The sequence below is a fragment of the Apodemus sylvaticus genome, chromosome 13 (genome assembly GCF_947179515.1).
Source record: "Apodemus sylvaticus chromosome 13, mApoSyl1.1, whole genome shotgun sequence".
NCBI lineage: Eukaryota > Metazoa > Chordata > Mammalia > Rodentia > Muridae > Apodemus > Apodemus sylvaticus.
Genome location: NC_067484.1, coordinates 1451046 through 1468896, shown reverse-complemented (window position 1 = coordinate 1468896; position 17851 = coordinate 1451046). Strand labels below are relative to the sequence as shown.

Here is a 17851-nt window from a genome sequence, read left to right as displayed (position 1 = left end):
AGGTCAGAGTTCATTCCAGATATAGTCAAGTTGACCACCAGGGATAGCCACTACATGGAATATAGTTGGTCTTGCCAGTTGCTTCTTGCCAGTTACTTCAGTCCACTTCACAGATAAACTAAAGTGAAGTAGGGTTTAATTTCTGGAAAACTTGATTTGTTTACTTCTAGTTTGTTCTTATTTCTGAGATACTAAGCCCTTATATAGAGATCAGAATATTTGGAAGATTTGTAGACTGCACTCCTCATTCTTTTAGTATGGTGTTTGTTAAAAACATGGCTACTTTTCAGCCACTCCTCTGGAGTTGACAGATTGGTCTCAGAGTGGAAAGAACCCCATTTGGGGAGAAGTAGCAGATCTTTGTAAATTTGGTTCTCTTCTGATACTTGACTAATTTCCATTACTTGGGAGGTGTCTTTGATTGGGACAATTTTGTATAGAAAATACAGTTTTAGTTTCTTGTGGGCTTTGCTTGGTGTTGTTTTTCCTTCAATATAGACACCAAGCTCACAGCCTCTTGAAAGACAGGCAAGTACTGCACTCCTGATCCATATCTATAGTCTAAGCATCTATCTGAGTATCAGACCTGTCTACCCTCCTTATTACACCATCAATAAGGATTTTCTCATTGGCTTTTCACAGCAGAAACCTTGGTGAGCATAGGTGCTCTTAAATGAGCAATCAAATGAATTACTATTTTTAATTTTTTATGTATGTATGTATGTATGTATGTATGTATGTATGTATTTATTCATTCAGAACAGATACTGTTTCTGTAGCCTAGCCAGGTCCTGAGCTCATTATGCAAATGAAGCTGTCCTTGTACTCCTGATTCCCCTCATTCTGCCTCCCAGACACTGAAATTATAGGTGTAATACCCCATACCTGGCTTTAAATTTGAAGATATATTTTATTATCTGTAGAGAAATGGCATGAGGAGATTGCTCCCAGCTTGCTAGTTTCCAGGCAACCTAGGGTCTTTGTCATTCTCAGCCAACCAAGACAGAGGAGACACTTCCTCACGCAGAGAACCTGATGTTCTCCCAAGCAAGCTGCAAACCGGAGGAAGCGACCTTCCTGCTCCCTTTCCCATGAGAAAGTAACTTTGCTTATAGTTTAATAGACATCATGATGGGCAGCAATGCAGCAAGCAGCAGGCATGGCAGCTGGAGTAGAACGCAGAGAGCTCACATCTGCAGGCACAAAGTGTGAAGCAGAGAAAGCAGACTGAATATGGCAACAGTCTTTAACCTCTCAAAACTGACCTCTGGGGATCCACTTCCTCCAGCAAGGCTGCATCTGTTAATCCCTTCCAAGGAGCACCACCAGCTAAGTGTCCAAATCTCTGAGTCTGTGGGGGACATTCTTATTCAGTTACATTAATGACTGTGACATACACATTAGCAGAATTCTCAAGTCATTTGCTTTTAAAAGTAGGTGTATAGATTCAGAGTTTCTTGGAAACAGTAATTTTCTAATAGGAATTTCTCTGACTCTTAAGTGATAAAGTCTTCAGGACTGGCAAATAAGCTACTTAAGGAGAATTTAAGAGAAACATATGGCAGTTCTGGGCTTGTAATGAATACACCATTGAACACCCTCACACCTGCCTGGAGCAAATTTGAAAGCAAAACTCTTCTGTTCGCAGAATTAGTAATTTATTCTCAGGGCCTTTTCCATACGCCCATAAAACATTTAAATTTTCTTTTTACTCCTATGACTTAGCTGACAACTTTTGTGTGTCTTTAGCCAGATTTCCTGTATATAATATGCCATTAATACAAATTTCAGAAAGAGAAACCAAATAAAAGGTCATTTCAAAAACTAAAGAGTCATGTGTGTGGATAAAATATGTTTTAAGTGTTAAAGATTCTTCTAAATCTTACAAAAGCTAATTTGACTTTAATAGGGTATTTAATGCTTCATATAATAATCTTTGATATAAACATGCATAATTACCAAAAGCAGTGTAAATATTGTATTAATTTATGAAATGTAATGTAGTGATAGTCTAAGTTGTGGCTAGAAAAATTTGACTTTCTGCCTCTTTTGGTCTAATAATGAGCTTACTAGTTAGTCCCTAAGACTGAAGCTAGAGACGTGTCAGCGTTTGGTAATCCTGGTGTTGTATGGTACAGTTTAGTTCTGCCAGTGTTTTCTGTCCTCTGGCCCCCTCTTCCCTTATCTGCCCTCATGGCTCTACTCTTGTCTGCCTCTACCCAGTCTGCAGGTCCTCACCCCTCTGCCATCTCCCAGTAAACCTCCTCACACCTGATCTCTTGCATGTAGTAATTTCTCAAGAGCACAAATTGGCATGGGTGTGCAGTAATACCCCCTTGCTGTATTATATTTCAGCCTCATGTATTACATTTGTTTTCATGATAATCAGTCCCTTGTGTTGTGTTCTTTTAATGAACTTCTCACGGGGTGCAGTTTGCATGACAGATGTGTTATACTGTGTGTGTTTTCTTGAGTGGCTAGTATGACCAATTTAAGAGCCATTTTCTGTCATATGATGAAGGATGTTAGCATTCTGTCCAAACTCCACCCCATCGTTACCTGGCAATAGCCAGGTAGGCCTGACCCACTATAAAAGAGCCTGGTTGCCCCCTCTTTGCTCTCTTGCCCTCTTGGTCTCTTGCTCCTCCCTTGCTCTTTTCCTGCTTCCCTTTTTCCCTTCTCTCATTGCCTTCCCCCCTCTCTCTCCACGTGCCATGGTTGGCCTCTACATCTCTACTCTACTTCTCTAGTGTCTCTTTCTCTGCCTCTACCACCCTCTTAACTCCCCTCCCCATGCCCTTAATAAACTCTATTCTATACTATACCAACATGTGACTGGTCCTCAGGGGGAAGGGATGCCTTGGCATGGGCCCGCTGAGGCACCCCATTCTCCCATACCTCACCACACCACCATAGAACATATCCCCTCCTCTCTGTATCTTTCTACAAACACTCCAAAGGGAATATTTTAGTAGATTGTTTAACTAAGTAGTGGTAACAAGTAAGTGACTGTTAATTTGATTTATTGATGTTTTATGCAAAGTGAATGTTAAGTGTTGTTATTCAGGAGGGCATGGATTCATTCTCTATAGACCTCACTCAGCCAGTTGAAAGGTTGAAATGTGTTTAAATATGAGGTTTAACCTGTAGGGAGGAAGTTCTCTGGACAGATTGTACTGATAAAGCATCCTGAAAATAATGCATTTGACAAAATTTACTTGGCATTAATCTTTTGTCTTCCGTTAATTGGACATTTGAATTTTCAAATTTCCCATTTCCCTTGATAAATATCAACGAAGAGTACATTATTATATAAAATTGACTTAATTTTTTCTACCCACCACGAGGTAGTGCTGTTGGAGGAAGCAATCTGAGAATGATGACTGGGAAAATGGGTGTGTTTTAATGAATAAAGACAGTTACATGTCTATATAATTATTTTCTTTTTAGTTTATGATATGCTTTCAGGTATGATGTGACTTTATACACCAACTCTGTGTTTTCAGCGTTCATAAACTGTAACCCTTAAAGTTCACTTTACTGTCAAGAATTTTGTCCTGAGGAAGTAGATATTTTGCATAGAACAATTTAACATATTTTAGTTTATCTCAGCATTGCTGGTAATACTGAGAATTAGGAACATTGCACAAGTATCTAGTACATAGTGTCATATGTATATAGTAAAACCTTTTCTTTTTATGTCTCTAAATTTTGAAAAAACACAGTGAATGTATACTATTTTAATAATCTGTTTAAAACAAGTTGTTTGCAGTTTGGACAGCACATACCATTGTTGTCACCTATAGTTTTACATCAAAGACAAAATAATCAAAACAGTGGAGCCTAATTATTTTAGGGTTAAAACCTGAGACTGCACTTGTAAATCTGTCGGGGGTTTTAAGTAAATTGTGTGGCAGGAGCTGTAACTGTTGTTTACTGTCTTGCCTTTTCTTGGTTGTGGCTGAGTCCAGAAGCTGGAGCAGCCGTTCTGCCACGCAGGAAGAGGGACACTGGCTGCAATAGTCAGTGCAATACAGACTGTGGTGAGTACATTTTACTTTTTTGGTGCCCAATTTTATCATGAATTTTTTAAGATTAAGTAAAAATTGTTTTAATCTTTGATTATTTATAGTCTGTATTATTTACTTTTCTGTTGCTGTAATAAAATACCATGACCAAGGGAATTTATGGAAGAGATTATTTTGGCTTGTGCCTCCAGAGGGATGAGACCATCATGGAAGGGAGCTGGGAGATCACATGGTAAGCCCCAAACATGAACAGAGAGAGTGAACTGGAATTGAGGCTAGTCTACATGCAAGTCTCAGAGCCTGTCCCTGGTAAGGTATAGCTGTAAAGTCACCACCAGGGTTCTGATATTTGAGCCTATGGGAGACATTCTCATTCAAACCACTACATTCCACTCCCAGGCTCCAAAGGCTAAGAGGCCGTTATTATAATGCAAAGTGTATTTAATCCTACTTCAGAAGCCCCCATAATCTTCCACCGTCTCAATTAGACCCTGTGAATTCTAAATGTGTATTAACTTCAGCATTCAGTGGCACAGATATACATTACTATTCCTAAAAGGAGGACTGCGGGCACAGTCAGAAAATGCTGGACCCAGCAAGACTGGTAAGGCTGCATGTAAACACCTAATCCCCAGCAAAACTGGTAAGGCTGCATGTAAACACCTAATCCCCAGCCCAGCAGCTCCCAGCTGTGGGTCATGACCCACATATAAGGGAGGGGGGTGCCTTAGACCATCTGAAAACAGATGTTTGCATTACGATTTATGACAGCAAAATTACAGTTATGAGGTAGCAATGAAAATAATTATGTAATTGGGGGTCACTACAACACAAGGAACTGTATTAAAGGGGTTCAGCATGCTCTTCCCCCTTCTGCTGCCTCAAGAAGAACCAAGAAGAAAGAAACACCTCTGCCAGGGCTGGCTCCAGACAGAGGACTTATCCACTGTGATGGTTTGAATAAGAATGGGCCTCATAGGCTCATGGGTTTGAATGCTTGTCCCATAGGGAGTGGCGCTATTAGGAGGTGTGGTGTTATTGGAGCATGTGTGGCCAAATTGGACGGAAGTGCGTCACTATGAAAGTGGGCTTTGAGTCTTAATTTATGTTCAGGCTACACCCAGTATGGACACTGTCTCCTGCTGCTGCTTACAGATCAAGATCTAGAACTCTCAGCAACTTCTCTAGCCCCATGTTTGCCTGGATGCTGCCATGCTTCCCACCATGATAATAATGAACTAAACCTCTGAAACTGTAAGTCAGCCCAATACAATGTTTTCATTATAAAAGTTTCCTTGGTCATGGTGACTATTTACAACAATAAAACTCTAAGATACCCACTCACCCACTTTTTTGCTCAGTGAGACTGTTCCATCAGTTTCTCTCCACCTCCCAGATATTTATTTATTTATTTTTCCCTTTGATTCCAAATAACCTCTTTCTGAGCTTTCATTTACCCAATCTAAATGTTTTTCCTTGCTGATCATTTTAGCACTTGTCTTTGTTTATTGGGTACTACTCCCCAATTTTTTTCTTAATTTTGAGTCTTCTTAGGGTCACTTTTGTGTATGCTTGTCCCCACAGTAAATTGTTCTCAATATGTATGTCAGTATTACTTTTTTTAACCAGTGCAGCTGTCCGAAGCACGTTTAGCATTTAAGATCTCTGTTCATACATCACTGCTCAATTGCCTGTCTGTCTTACTGGTTTAGATGATTTCATTGTTTCTCTGGGCTGTGACTCTTAATGTATGTGATTATTAGCACTCTTTAGTCCTTAGTGTAGGTCCTTGTTATAGAGACAAAAGCTAGAGCTCCATTTTCTTTAATATAGTATTGTACTGTTGTCTCTGTGATGACTGAAACTATTAGGGACAGGTTTGCTGAGTTAAAACTAAGTACTAATCAATCAAAATATTTGCTTTGCTTAATGAGGTTAGATCATATTGTTTATAATTACAAGTTTTGCTGGTAAAGTGTTACTTCAGAGTCTATCGTAGTACAGGTTTTAGAGTTAGTCTCTAGAAAATGCAAAATTTTCTTCAATGTACCTTGGCAAATTTAATTTCTAGACTTCGGTCACATATACTCTGAGAAACAAAAAATTGTTTAAAAATATCTTTGCTCTTTATAATCACTAGTTAAGAAACTCCTTAATTCTCTGTAGCACCTTATTCATGTGGGAGGAAATGAATGAGAAAACAATTGCAGTAATTACTATTTATTTCTTATTATTTGGTCTTATTATTTGGTATGTTTGTTTCCCTCTGGTGTTGGATTTAGAAAATTGTGGTTCTTTTATTATTAGTTTTTTATTAGTATTTATTATTGGTCTTTTTATTAGTCTTTACTAGTATTTATTAATGGTCTTTTATTAGTAGGGAGGGGCTGACCGCACAAAGATCCTTGGCTTTTGTGTTTTTTTGCCCTCTGGATCTTTTGTCTGGCCTATAGCCTTCAGCATGTGTGTTGATATTAGGCAGCCTGCAGTGTAAGCATTTGGGAGAGCTGGTTTGTCTGTCCTGTGCCCTGTTTAGAAGTGTGGTGGGGGGATATTGGAAATTCGAAAGCTGCAGGGGAAGGTTGGCTTGCGGCTGAAACGCCTAGATCAGCCTGCTGTGTCTGTGAAGAAAGTTTTGGAAAGATAGCTGTTGTTGTTCAATTGCTGATCTTTAGCTGTGAATGTTGCTTTTCAGGCAACATTGATTTTGGGTCCTTGAATTTTTCTCAGGCTCAGGGAACGCCAACTATGCTGTGACATTGGCGCCACCTTGTGGCCCAGCTCAGGGCTGCGTTGTTACCTCTGGTTGTTTAGGATATAGGGGGTTGGATTTTCCTCTCAATTTAGTTCAGTTCTAAGCTGGATATAAGGTGCACAAATTTGTTGATAAAATTTCCAACCCTTATAGCCCATATAAATGACACATAATCCAAATATTTTAATTATAAGTCATATGTCTTCATTGGCAAAATACTTACTTCCCAACCACTAAGATTTGTGCTTTCTCCCATCCACGTGGTCCATAGTGGCTTCCTCCTCTCCTCTTCCTTCTCTCTTTTTCTTCCTCTACCTGCTCCCCCTTTTGAACCTCCAATCCCACCTTTCCCCTCCACTACCCAATCATAGACTCTAACCTTTGATTGGCCAATTAAAATAGAGAGAAGGTTCACATGGCATCACCTAAGTACATGATGGTCTGCTTGTGTGGTCTGACTCTTTAATACAAATCCAAATAATGTTAGTTATTTAAATGTGTGTTTTACTATATTTCTTACACAGCTGTTTTCCAAATATGCCTTTGTCTAGTCTGCTGTAGCAGCATAGACATGTTTTGTTAACAGTGTATTTTCTTGCCAGTAATACATGCATATTTGTTTGTCGGATATGCTACTATTGATATCTAGAGTCATAATGGTTCAACACTAAAGCTAACTGTCAGAATTTTGTTTTGGTTTTGAGTCAGGGTTTTCTGTATAGCCCTGACTGTCCTGGAACTCACTTTGTAGACCAGGTTACCCTCGAACTCACAGAGATCTGCCTGCCCTCAGTCTCTGAGTGCTGTGGTTTAAGTCTTGCACCTGGCTTGATTTTTTTTTAAATACATCATTTTGTTGACTTCTGGGTCTTTGGTGATACCTAGTAAATTTGCACTTTAAATATATTTAAGTGGATCTTCACTTCATTCTCAATCCTTTATCTTAACAGGCAAGCTTCCTCTGATTTAGAACAAAATAAAAACAGGCTGGTCTTCCCTTGTACCTGACACAGGTAGGTACTAAAATTGTTTTCTTCAAAACAGTTCTATTTGATGCTTTCATTCTGATGTTCTTACTGGTATTCTAATGATTCCAAACTTCTTAATATAAAAATCCTCTAGGAATGTTAGGTTATATAAGTTACAGTAACTATAACTGAAAACTTTGCTACTATGTTTCCCATTAAACTTAACTGTGGCTACCTCAAAATGTCAGGTCATTTCAGTGCTGTATGCACTGGGATTCCAAGCTTTCCTTCTTCATGGGGACTTTATAAACAGCTGAATTTATGAGCTGTATAAACGTGACATTTTATATTCCGTTCCTAATCTCCTGTGAGAATGATGCTGATTGGTAACGGTAATTGAGATTTTCTAGAAGGCTGTTTCAATAATGCACTCTTAAAAATTAACATTGAAATAGAACTGTTGTAACTATGTGGTAAACTTAGGGAGATTGTTTTAACATCTATGTAGATTGTCTCATTTCTGTGTGTGGCTCACACTTGTCATCCAAATCCAACAAGAAGCTGTTTTGTGATAGTTGTTACTTAAACTAGATTCTAGTTCAGTTATTTTGACAAAGGTTTTGGTCTCTTTTTTTTGTGGGCAAAAAGTAAGGTTCAAGATTATATGATAGTAATCTCTATAACTGTGGAAAGGGAGGCATAAAGAGGGAGATGCTAATGGGGTTTTAGAAAGTTGCAGGGTCTTTCTATGTGAATGTTTGTTGCTCTTATGTTATTTGTTTGTATATCTAAATAGGCTTTTAGTCAGTAGTTTGGAATATTTCATAATAATGCCATCTGTTATTTGTCTCTTGGTTTTTTTAAACCAAAGGTCACTTGATCTTGAAAGCTTTAGAATACTATTATGATTTAGGTCAATGAATGGGAGTAAATTTTTAAATTTATATGTTGTAAGAAACCATGTGATAGGCATTTCATTTAAATCTTCTGTACCCCTTAAATATTTAACATTTTTTAGGTTGTTTACCTTCTGTTTCATAGTACTTTGAACAGTAGAATTGTGATTGTTGTTTGCCTTACATGTTCAAGGCCCTGAGTTTGATACCTTGTTCTACAAAAGAAAGATTGTGATTAGTGAAATTTACATAGAGGATGGCAAGAGTTTGATTTAGTGTAACCTGGATCTGAGTCCTTGCTCTGCCACTTTCTGCGACAGGAGCATGCATGGCTGTTTGCCTTTCTTGCCTATTTCCTCTCTGCAAGAGGAACGACAGGAATCAGTGATGCCCAGCATGCATCTGCTTAAAAGCAGCAAGGAGAAAGGGTCAGTGCCTTGCACCTAGTGGGACTAGACAATCGCCTCACAGTTAGTACGTGAAGTGGCTCAGTTGTTCGGGAGTAAGTTTTTTATTTTGTTTTGTTTTGTTGTTTAAAGCTGATATGCAAGCATATTCTTTGAAATCAGAACTTGGTATAAGCTTAGAAAGTTCTTAGAGTTTAGATTCTTAGATTTAGGACCTGTACTATTATATTTTGGAACACCATATGGGGTATTTGTAATAAAATTATTCTAAAGTAATATTATCCTAATAGTTGGATTATAATAATCCTTATAAACAATCTCTGGTTTTTCTAAGTCAGTAATTGTCCTTACGAGATAATATTAACTTTCAGCTCCATAAATGCAATAAACGTGCTGCAGAACTAGTAACATCTAATGGTGAAAGAAAAATTCCCTTTGTATGTAGATTTTTGTTTTTTTCTGTGGACTTTTTGAAATATGTCCAATTAGAAGAGTAGTATGATAGCCTAAAAAGTTGGAAATGAAGCAGACTGGAGTTAAATTGTAACTTGGGCATTCATCAGCTGTGGGACTTAAATTACTAGTCTATAAAAGGTGGGGGTGGTAGTAATGTTTTCCATAGTGCTGTGAGAATTAATCTATCCCCCTGTAAACCTCTTTGTTTTAATACTTATAAGGAACACTGGGAGGCAGTAGCCATTGTTATTGTTGTTTCATTAAATAAAGTTTGTAGAGTTGTGCAGAATGGAGCTTATTAAAGCTAAGTATGTGAAACTACACATACCAAAATTATTACAAATAATCAAATTTATCTTGTAAAATTAAATTTTAAAAGAAGACAATTAGAAAATAGAATAAGAAAGAATACCATGGTGTTGTTAGAAGTGATTTAAAATTCTATCAGATAACTAGAGAAACTGAAATTCATCTATTAAGGTGGTATACAGTCCATAGTATATTCTATATTATGTTATGATACCATTCTTCTTGAATGTGATTTCTAAAATTAACTAATCTGTTTTAAATGATAAGTATTAGTTTGGGTTTGAATGTTCTTTTTTCCTTTTAGGCAAATTGAGCTGGCCCAGACAGCAGAGCTCTGTAAGGCATGTTGATATTGATGGCTTCTTTGTCTCAGGGGCTATAAGAAATATAACAGATCTCAAAGGTCTGTATTCTTGTTTGTTTTAAGAAAGTTGATACATATCAATGTGTGTGTGTGTGTGTGTGTGTGTGTGTGTGTGTGTGTGTGTGTCTGAATTGATAACAATGTATTCTTTGGAAAGTATTTTGATTTTTCTTAGTTAAATCTATTCCTTTGTTCAAATTGGCTGGAGCCTATATTCACAAGTGTAGGAAAATTAGAAAACTACTGCTTGGTGTAAGCTGAAATATACAGAGAAGAGTATCTTAAATTGAGGACTGTATTATCTCAAATAGATGAGGATATTTTCTGGATATTTTTCATATCTTTTTATTGTTTGTTAAGGGGAAATTTCTATTATCCTGTGTCTTCAGACTTTCTGTTCTTCTGTTGAAGTAACTCTCCTCCATGAATGTAGGTAAACATACTAACCTTTGGGTTTTGATAATTTTATATTCTAGAGGTCAGTCATCTGGGCAGTCTTGCTTTTTTTTTTTAAATGAAATTTTAGGTTTATGTGTGTACTACTTACTAGTATTGAAACATTTATTTAGGATTTTTCCTTAGTTCTTTCTTGACAAGATAGCTACACTAGTGTTTTCTTTTTAAAGTCAGTTTTTCTCTTATGTGAAAATCCTAGAAAATTCTAAATTCCCAACAAGGCTTTATTTTTGTCCTAGGTAGTTGTGACTTAGCTCTGAAAAGTATTATTTTGAATTTGAAAGAATTAGTTTTAACCTTGGGACAACTTACCTTCTAGTAAATTGTTCTTTTTTCTAGTTTATATGGAGAGGCAAGAAGACTTTCTGTGTTATGTGTTTCTTTGTTCTGAGTCTCCTGCCCTCTAAGCCTGTGGTGTTTTACATGCACATCAATTTTACAACATTATTGTTGTCTTATCATTTTATACATGAAAGGAAATGATACATTAAAGTAATGTTCTTAACCAAAGCAAAATCTGGGGGTCTGAAATTCACATTTGGTTATATGTTAAACATCAGATTTTCATTGCTGTGCATGAATCTCCAGTTTGTTTCTATTGCTATCAAATTAAAAAAAAATAAAATGGGAGGATAAACGTATTTATATCTGAATTGTAAAAGTCTGTTTATAGTTTTTGTTTTGTTGTCTACTCCTACAATTTGAGCCTGGGATCTGAGTTGTCTGCTTTTCATTGTAAGAAATGAAAAGCCATGGAAAACTGACTCTGCTGATTTTAGATTGAGTCGGTTTATCAGAAACATTGCTGGAGCCATGCATGGTGCATGCTTTTAATCCTATCAGGTGAACATTAGTGAGTTCCTGGCCAGCGTTGTCTACATAGAGAATTTCAGAAGACCCTGTCTTAAAAAAAATTAGGTGATGTTATATGGTGATGCTTTTTAAGATTCAATGCATAAGCGATTAAAGAACAAATATTATATAATTAAAATTGCATGAAAAAATTCTATTACATGACCTTAACATCCTTTTGTACTTAGAGAAACAATTCAATTTTTTTTCTCACAGGAAAAACAGTGGCTCTGTCAGCAACCATGGCACAGGAAGGTCACCTTTTCATCCTGGTGCTAACATCCAGCTGGAGTGGCAGTATTTCCAAAATAAAATCCTGAAAGGAGAAGCAGGTACACATGAGTGTTTAAAAGCCATAGTAACCTCTGGATGTTGCTGGTGGTGTTGGTACCTTAGAAGTACAAGTAGAATTAGAATAATTAAGAATTTGAATTTGAAGGTTTTAAGGATGCTAGTGACTGTAGAGAGAATATCTTGTGTATTGTACTAAAAGAAAACTATGGCCTATAGGAAAGTGTAGAATACAAGATGAGACATTCAGAAGGCAGAAAGAATTCTGGGATAGAGCCAGGGATGAGATATTTGCCTGGGAAAATGTGACGAGACTGACACATGGTACCTGAGCCCAGGTAAGTAGTCATGTGTCAGAAAGTAGATTTGAGTAAGTGGGTTATAATGCACTATGGCCTAGTCAGAGAAGACTAGCTATAAGGCCAACATATTTGTAAGTATACATATTTTGAGTCTGAGTTTTATTTCTGGGAGCATGGAGCTGGGAAGAAGACCTATGTGCAAACTTCTACAAGTGACAACTTGAATCACAACAAAATCTAAATCTGAGCAGATGACCAGTGCATAGTTATGTTTTCTGGAATTGGATGATGGTGTTTTCCTGAAACCCAATCTACTGTGTATAAATTTAGATTGGGATTGTAAAGCATGGTGTGAATTGTTTTCGTATTAACTAAATAAGTTATTAGCCATTTGGCTTATGTCACAGTGAAGACACTGAAGTTTGTGTTCTTCAGTATTTTTAAGAATTTAAAGGTAGACACGGTGGTACCTAATCCCAGCCTTTGGGAGATAGCACCAGGAGAACAGTATTTTCAAGGGAAGGCTACAGACTAGGGAAACCCTGATTTAAGAAAGGACACAACCTCTTTTGGAACCAGAATCTAAATGCCTCATTTGAGTGAACTTGTTTTTTAGAAGAAATATTTTCATAGCTGTCTTAGAAAACTAGTCTCTTTACATTCATAAGACCTTTATGTGTTTTTATTACCTTGCATTATAATTTGAAAGAAATTGGGAATCCTTTCTCATTGGTTTCCTTGTGGAATAAATTGTTAAAACCACAAATCTTTAAAAAAAATCATTCTTTTAGAGAAGCATTTACCAGAAGACAGATATATAGCACAGTAGAAAGGATCTAGAGTTGGGTTTTATCCAAGTTACTTTGGTTCCCTGTTTTGTCAGATATAAAACACTGGGATTATTTTATAAAAGACCCAGATGAGGCAAAACAGAGTCTGGGTATCTGGATTTCTTTTCTGGAATTAGTCTTTCTTGATTGTAATCATCTCCTTATACAGTGTATTGGGAAGCATAATTGTAGGCACACATTTATACTTTATTATATGTATATAAAATGAGTTTTTCAAGTTTTCTAAGGCTTTTATTAGCTGTTATCTGTTTTCAGAATATTTTGAGATTTAGTGATTTTTGTCAGTAGATCATGGGGTAACTTTCTGAACTTGTTTAGGCCTTGCTTCATTGTTTATGGTTAGTTTCTTAAGCATACCTTTATACAAGGTGGCAATGGGGTCTCCCTTTCTGGTCTTCTCTAGCTACCAATACTGCTTCCCCTGCTCCTCCTTCAGAGGAACCATGTGGACTGTTTCCTGTGGCTGCCACTTCTGCTATCCACTGGTCTTGTACAAGCATGTTTAAGTTTAGCGGTGGTAGGGGAGTTGTAGGTGGAGCTGAGTGTCGTTTATCACTCCTATCCTACCATAGCCAAGAGCATCCTTTCAGAGGTGCAGGCAAGGGAGAAGGTGAGGGATAAAACCTATGTCTCTCTGGTCTCCAGCCCTCACACCTCGCTTGAGGTTTCTCTTTGTCCTGGAGGGATGGATAGCTAGTTCCTTCAAGCTGGGAATAACACAGTGTCTTGTGGGCAGAGGTGCTAGTCTGCTCATGGAAGGACCTGATCCTCATGTTTCTTGTGCCCCAACCCATCTCCATGTTTCATCCTGGGGCACTGGAGAATTGTGGGAACCTTAGCTTCCTAGGCTTGGTGTCCATCTAGATGGGATGTGCGGATCTCTGGCAGAAGGCACTTTCTCCACTCTATATTCCCTCAAAGCGTGATGACAATATGGTACATGTTGGGTAGGGGAAAGGCAACCCACCCCCACCCCTGCCTCCTTCTGTCTTGTATTTTGCTATGTTTTTTATTTATTTATTTAATTTAATTTTATTTTTTTAAAAGATTCATTTATTTATTATATGTAAGTACACTGTAGCTATCCTCAGATGCTCCAGAAGAGGGTGTCAGATCTCATTACAGATGGTTGTGAGCCATTATGTGGTTCCTGGGATTTGAACTCAGGACATTCAGAAGAACAGTCTTAGCCTTAACCTTTGAGCCATCTCTCCAGCCCAGTATGTTGCTATGTTGGCCAGATTTTTGCCCATCTGGATCATAATTTCCTCCACCCCAGATCTACCAGATGTCAGATCTGGACTTTTTTTTCCCTTTATTTAAATGAGGTTTAAGTTGGCCATTTTCCTTAACTTTTCTTTTCCTAAGAGGATTGTCAGCTAGTTGCCTTGTTGTTGTGTATATCACTCTTGGTCTCTAGTATTAGGGCAATGGTGAAGTTGGTATTCTGTTCTCCATGTCACCTTGATTCCTAGTTGACAAGTTGTCCTTTTTATTAAAACCAAAATTTGTTTTTAGTACAGTACTCATGATACAACAGTGAATAAGATGGACCAATTTTTTTTTTTAGAAAAGTGGACCGATTTTTAATATTTAATGATTATTTGTTAACAATTAGAAAATACAACCATTAACCTTTATTTTGTTCCTTCTTTTTTAATAATAAAAACCATAATGAGTTCAAGCAGTTTACTGGCTGTTTTCTTGTTTTTTTAAAATTCCTTATTAAATTATGGGGGTGTTGACCAGGTATCCCTGTCTTACTCAACAGAATAAATTGTATTAATGAGTGTTAAGTAAGATGGGCCAGCTTTAATTTTTAAAGTCATTACTTTCTTATTACAATAAAAAGTGGTAAAAAAATAGATCTTTTCGTCTCTCTCTCTCACTATGTCTCTCTGTCTCTGTCTCTCTCTCTCTCTCCCTTTTGGATGATTGTGTGCTTTTTAAAAATATTTTTAATATCTGAAGAAAAATAAAATATTCGGCTAGGTTTGTTTTGTTTCATTTCACTTTTTCTTTTGATTTTGCCTTAATAAACATAAGGAGGCTGACCTCTCTCTCCAGCCTTCCTTGTTTTCGAGGGGAAGGCTTCTTATGCTCTTCTATATCTCTGTCTGTCTCTGTTTATATGTCTATCTGTCTGTCTATCATCTATGTTTTAGCATTTTTATTATATAGCCTTGGATCTCTTGGTTAATTTTATTTAATCCTCCTGTGAGGGTTGTGCTATAGATCACCCACAAGCACACACAATTTTAAATTTTAATTATTATAATAAAAGGAGATTGACAAGTATCTTTTGTTGGTGGTGGTGGTGGTGAAGATGATGGTGGCAGATGTTGCTGCAGTGGCAGCTCTTTTTTTCTTTTTTCTTCCTATGAAAAGAAAAAAAGAAAATATTCAGCTATTTCTATAGTTCCTCCAGCTTTCCTGTCTTGTTTGTTTATATTTAATCCTCCAGTGATGGTAGTCCTGTGTGCATGTGCGAACACACACACACACACACATACACACACACACACACATTCACTATACAACACAACACCCAGGGATGGGGGACAGTCATGGAGTAGGAAGAACTCATTAGGAAGCATTGGCTTAGACATGTGAGAAAGGTGATAGTGAACTAGAGATTTTTAATGTCAAACTATTATGTTCCTTAAAACTTACAATAACTGTTTTAACAAAGAAATATTGAGTTTTTTCTGCATCTGTTTCTTTTCACTCCAGAGATCATGCTGACCCAGAAAGTGGAGATCTGATTGCTGAGATTAAAGGCTTGAGCCACCATGATTATCTGTAATAAAGTGAGGTGTTAGAGCCTGTGGCCTAGTGACGTGAACATCGGGCCTGGGTAAGTATGGACTCAGAGATGACCAACTCTGTGTGTGTCCTACACTCAGTTCTCTCCTTCCAGCCAGGGATGAGTCTTAGGCTCACAGATTTGTGAATGTGAGCTTGCTTTGTTGCGTCCAACATAACATGTTTTCTGGTTTGTTTTTTCCTGCATGCTGGTTTCCTTGGTGTGGTTTCGCTTTCTATCTGTGCTGGATTCCTAACCTGCACTGGGGAATCAGAAGCAAGGTCAGAGTCAAAGTCTTTTTGATAAAGAACCAGGAATACATACCAGCACATCTGGGCTGACTGTCCTTCTTCCCAAGGGATAGATCAATCTCAGAGAAGATGGTCCTTCCTCTTGATCTACAGGTCGTACCCTAAATATGGTATAGCCCATTTTCCTTCTTGCACTGTACACTTAATAAAATTAAGTAAATTAAAGAATGAACTTCCCAGTTATATATTTGTTCAAGCTAGTTAAATTCACCCTCAACACCTATACCTGCCACACACACCTAACTACATCTCCCTGTATGTGTGAGGGGGGTTGCCATGTCTGTTGGTCTGCAAACTATTTGAGAAAGCTTGGTGGCCAGAGGCTATGAGAAGGGTGTCAGTTGGCCTGGGAATGGAAGAGCAGCCAGTGCTCTTAAATTCTGACCTATGTCTTTCCAGTGGACAGTTTTCAGCATGAAATCAGTCATAATTTTAGTGTGAATGTTTTACAACTCATTGTCCTTTAATATATGTAAGACTAACTAGTATTGATGATGGTTCACTTTTCTTAACCTTGATAGTCAAACTAGGACAGACTTGCACACTACCTAGCTATTGGGGAGATAATTGATGTGCAGAAAAGGAACTTGTCTAGTCAGTAAAGTGTTGCTGTGTTTTTGGGGGGGGGTGGTTAATAATAGAAATTGTATTTTGTCTATATATTTTATTACAAGTTCTTGTTTTGATTCTCATTTTATTTCAAGGGTACTCTCTAGATCAGTAGAGCCTCCTTACAAGTCACCACATGTAAATTGGATTTACATCCCTATCATCTAGAGGATAGCAAGCACAGAGAACAGCAAAGACAAAAAAGAAAGGACAAAGAACTCAGAGGGTGACACACTAATCACTTTGGGTCATTTTTTTTCCTGTTTTACCTTGACTCTGACTTCTAACAAAAAGAGAACATCAAGAAGAAGAAAATGAAAGAAACAATCATCTTTGGAGCCCTGGTATTGTCGTCGAGTCAAATTTTTAAAAGACAGAGAGGAGTTGTGAAAATCAGCTTGCTTAGTGGAAGTCCGCAGTGTTATATAATCAGTACCATTGTGCTTTATCTTACAGAAAGTTAAACATGGCCTGTGGTCACACAGTTACTGAAGAATTGAAGTGTAACCTACAATTCTTATTCTCTCTCTCTCTCTCTCTCTCTCTCTCTCTCTCTCATGAATAAAATTTGAAATTAAACTACATGTACAATGAAAAAAGTGTGGTGCTGTGTGTCTTTAATCACATGACACAGTAGATGGAGACAGGCAGAGCTCTATGACCTGGAGGCAGGCCTGATCTAGGTACTGGTCTCAAGGGCTAAGCACCCTCAACTAATGAAATGAAGAGAAAAATAAATAGATATAATTAACCTTGAATTAAGGAAACAAGTAAAGAAACAAAGTAAGGCAATACTGGGTGGCCTGGCTTGGAGAGAGAGAGGGAGAGGAAGGGGGCAGAGGGAGCTAGAGAGAAGTGATGATGATAATCAGAGTGGTTAGAGGGACTGACCTTGTCTTCTCTGCCTTCAAAGGCTCATGCCATCATCTGCAAGCCAGCCTTCTTCCTTTGGTCCTCCCAAGGGTCAGCCAGGCATCAGATGCAGTCAGAGAGAAAATTGGGAACCTCGTGGAGATTCTCAATTGAGGTCTCTCTGGCCCCTTGGAATAAAGCAAACAGGTAGACAGTCTAGTGGTGTGAAAGGAACTGCTGGGATGTCATTGGTGATGGGAGTACATACATTCTTTCTGCCCTTGTAGACCCTTTGTTCCTGGCTTGGAGAGATAAAAGTGCAGGGGAGCAGTAATAAG

The 17851-nt window shown here is 37.7% G+C and overlaps 1 protein-coding gene across 6 annotated transcripts in view; it reads left to right on the top strand.

Moving 5' to 3' along the window:
- Window positions 1-16880, top strand: part of LOC127663791 (uncharacterized) — a 741437-nt gene extending 724557 nt beyond the window's left edge. For 2 of the 6 annotated variants that reach the window (XR_007973020.1, XR_007973019.1), the window contains exons 6-10: window positions 10124-10160; window positions 11708-11823; window positions 15671-15792; window positions 16016-16145; window positions 16757-16880. Coding sequence is in view for 3 of the 6 variants with exons in the window: in XM_052155516.1 (XP_052011476.1) it covers window positions 10124-10222; window positions 11708-11811 (203 nt within the window). In the remaining 3 variants the exon portion in view is untranslated. Of the gene's footprint in view, window positions 1-10123; window positions 10223-11707; window positions 11824-15668; window positions 15793-16015; window positions 16146-16756 lie in introns of those variants that run through there. The other 4 variants (XM_052155517.1, XM_052155516.1, XM_052155515.1 and 1 more) reach the window with 4 other exon arrangements.
- Window positions 16881-17851: the final 971 nt, after the last annotated feature.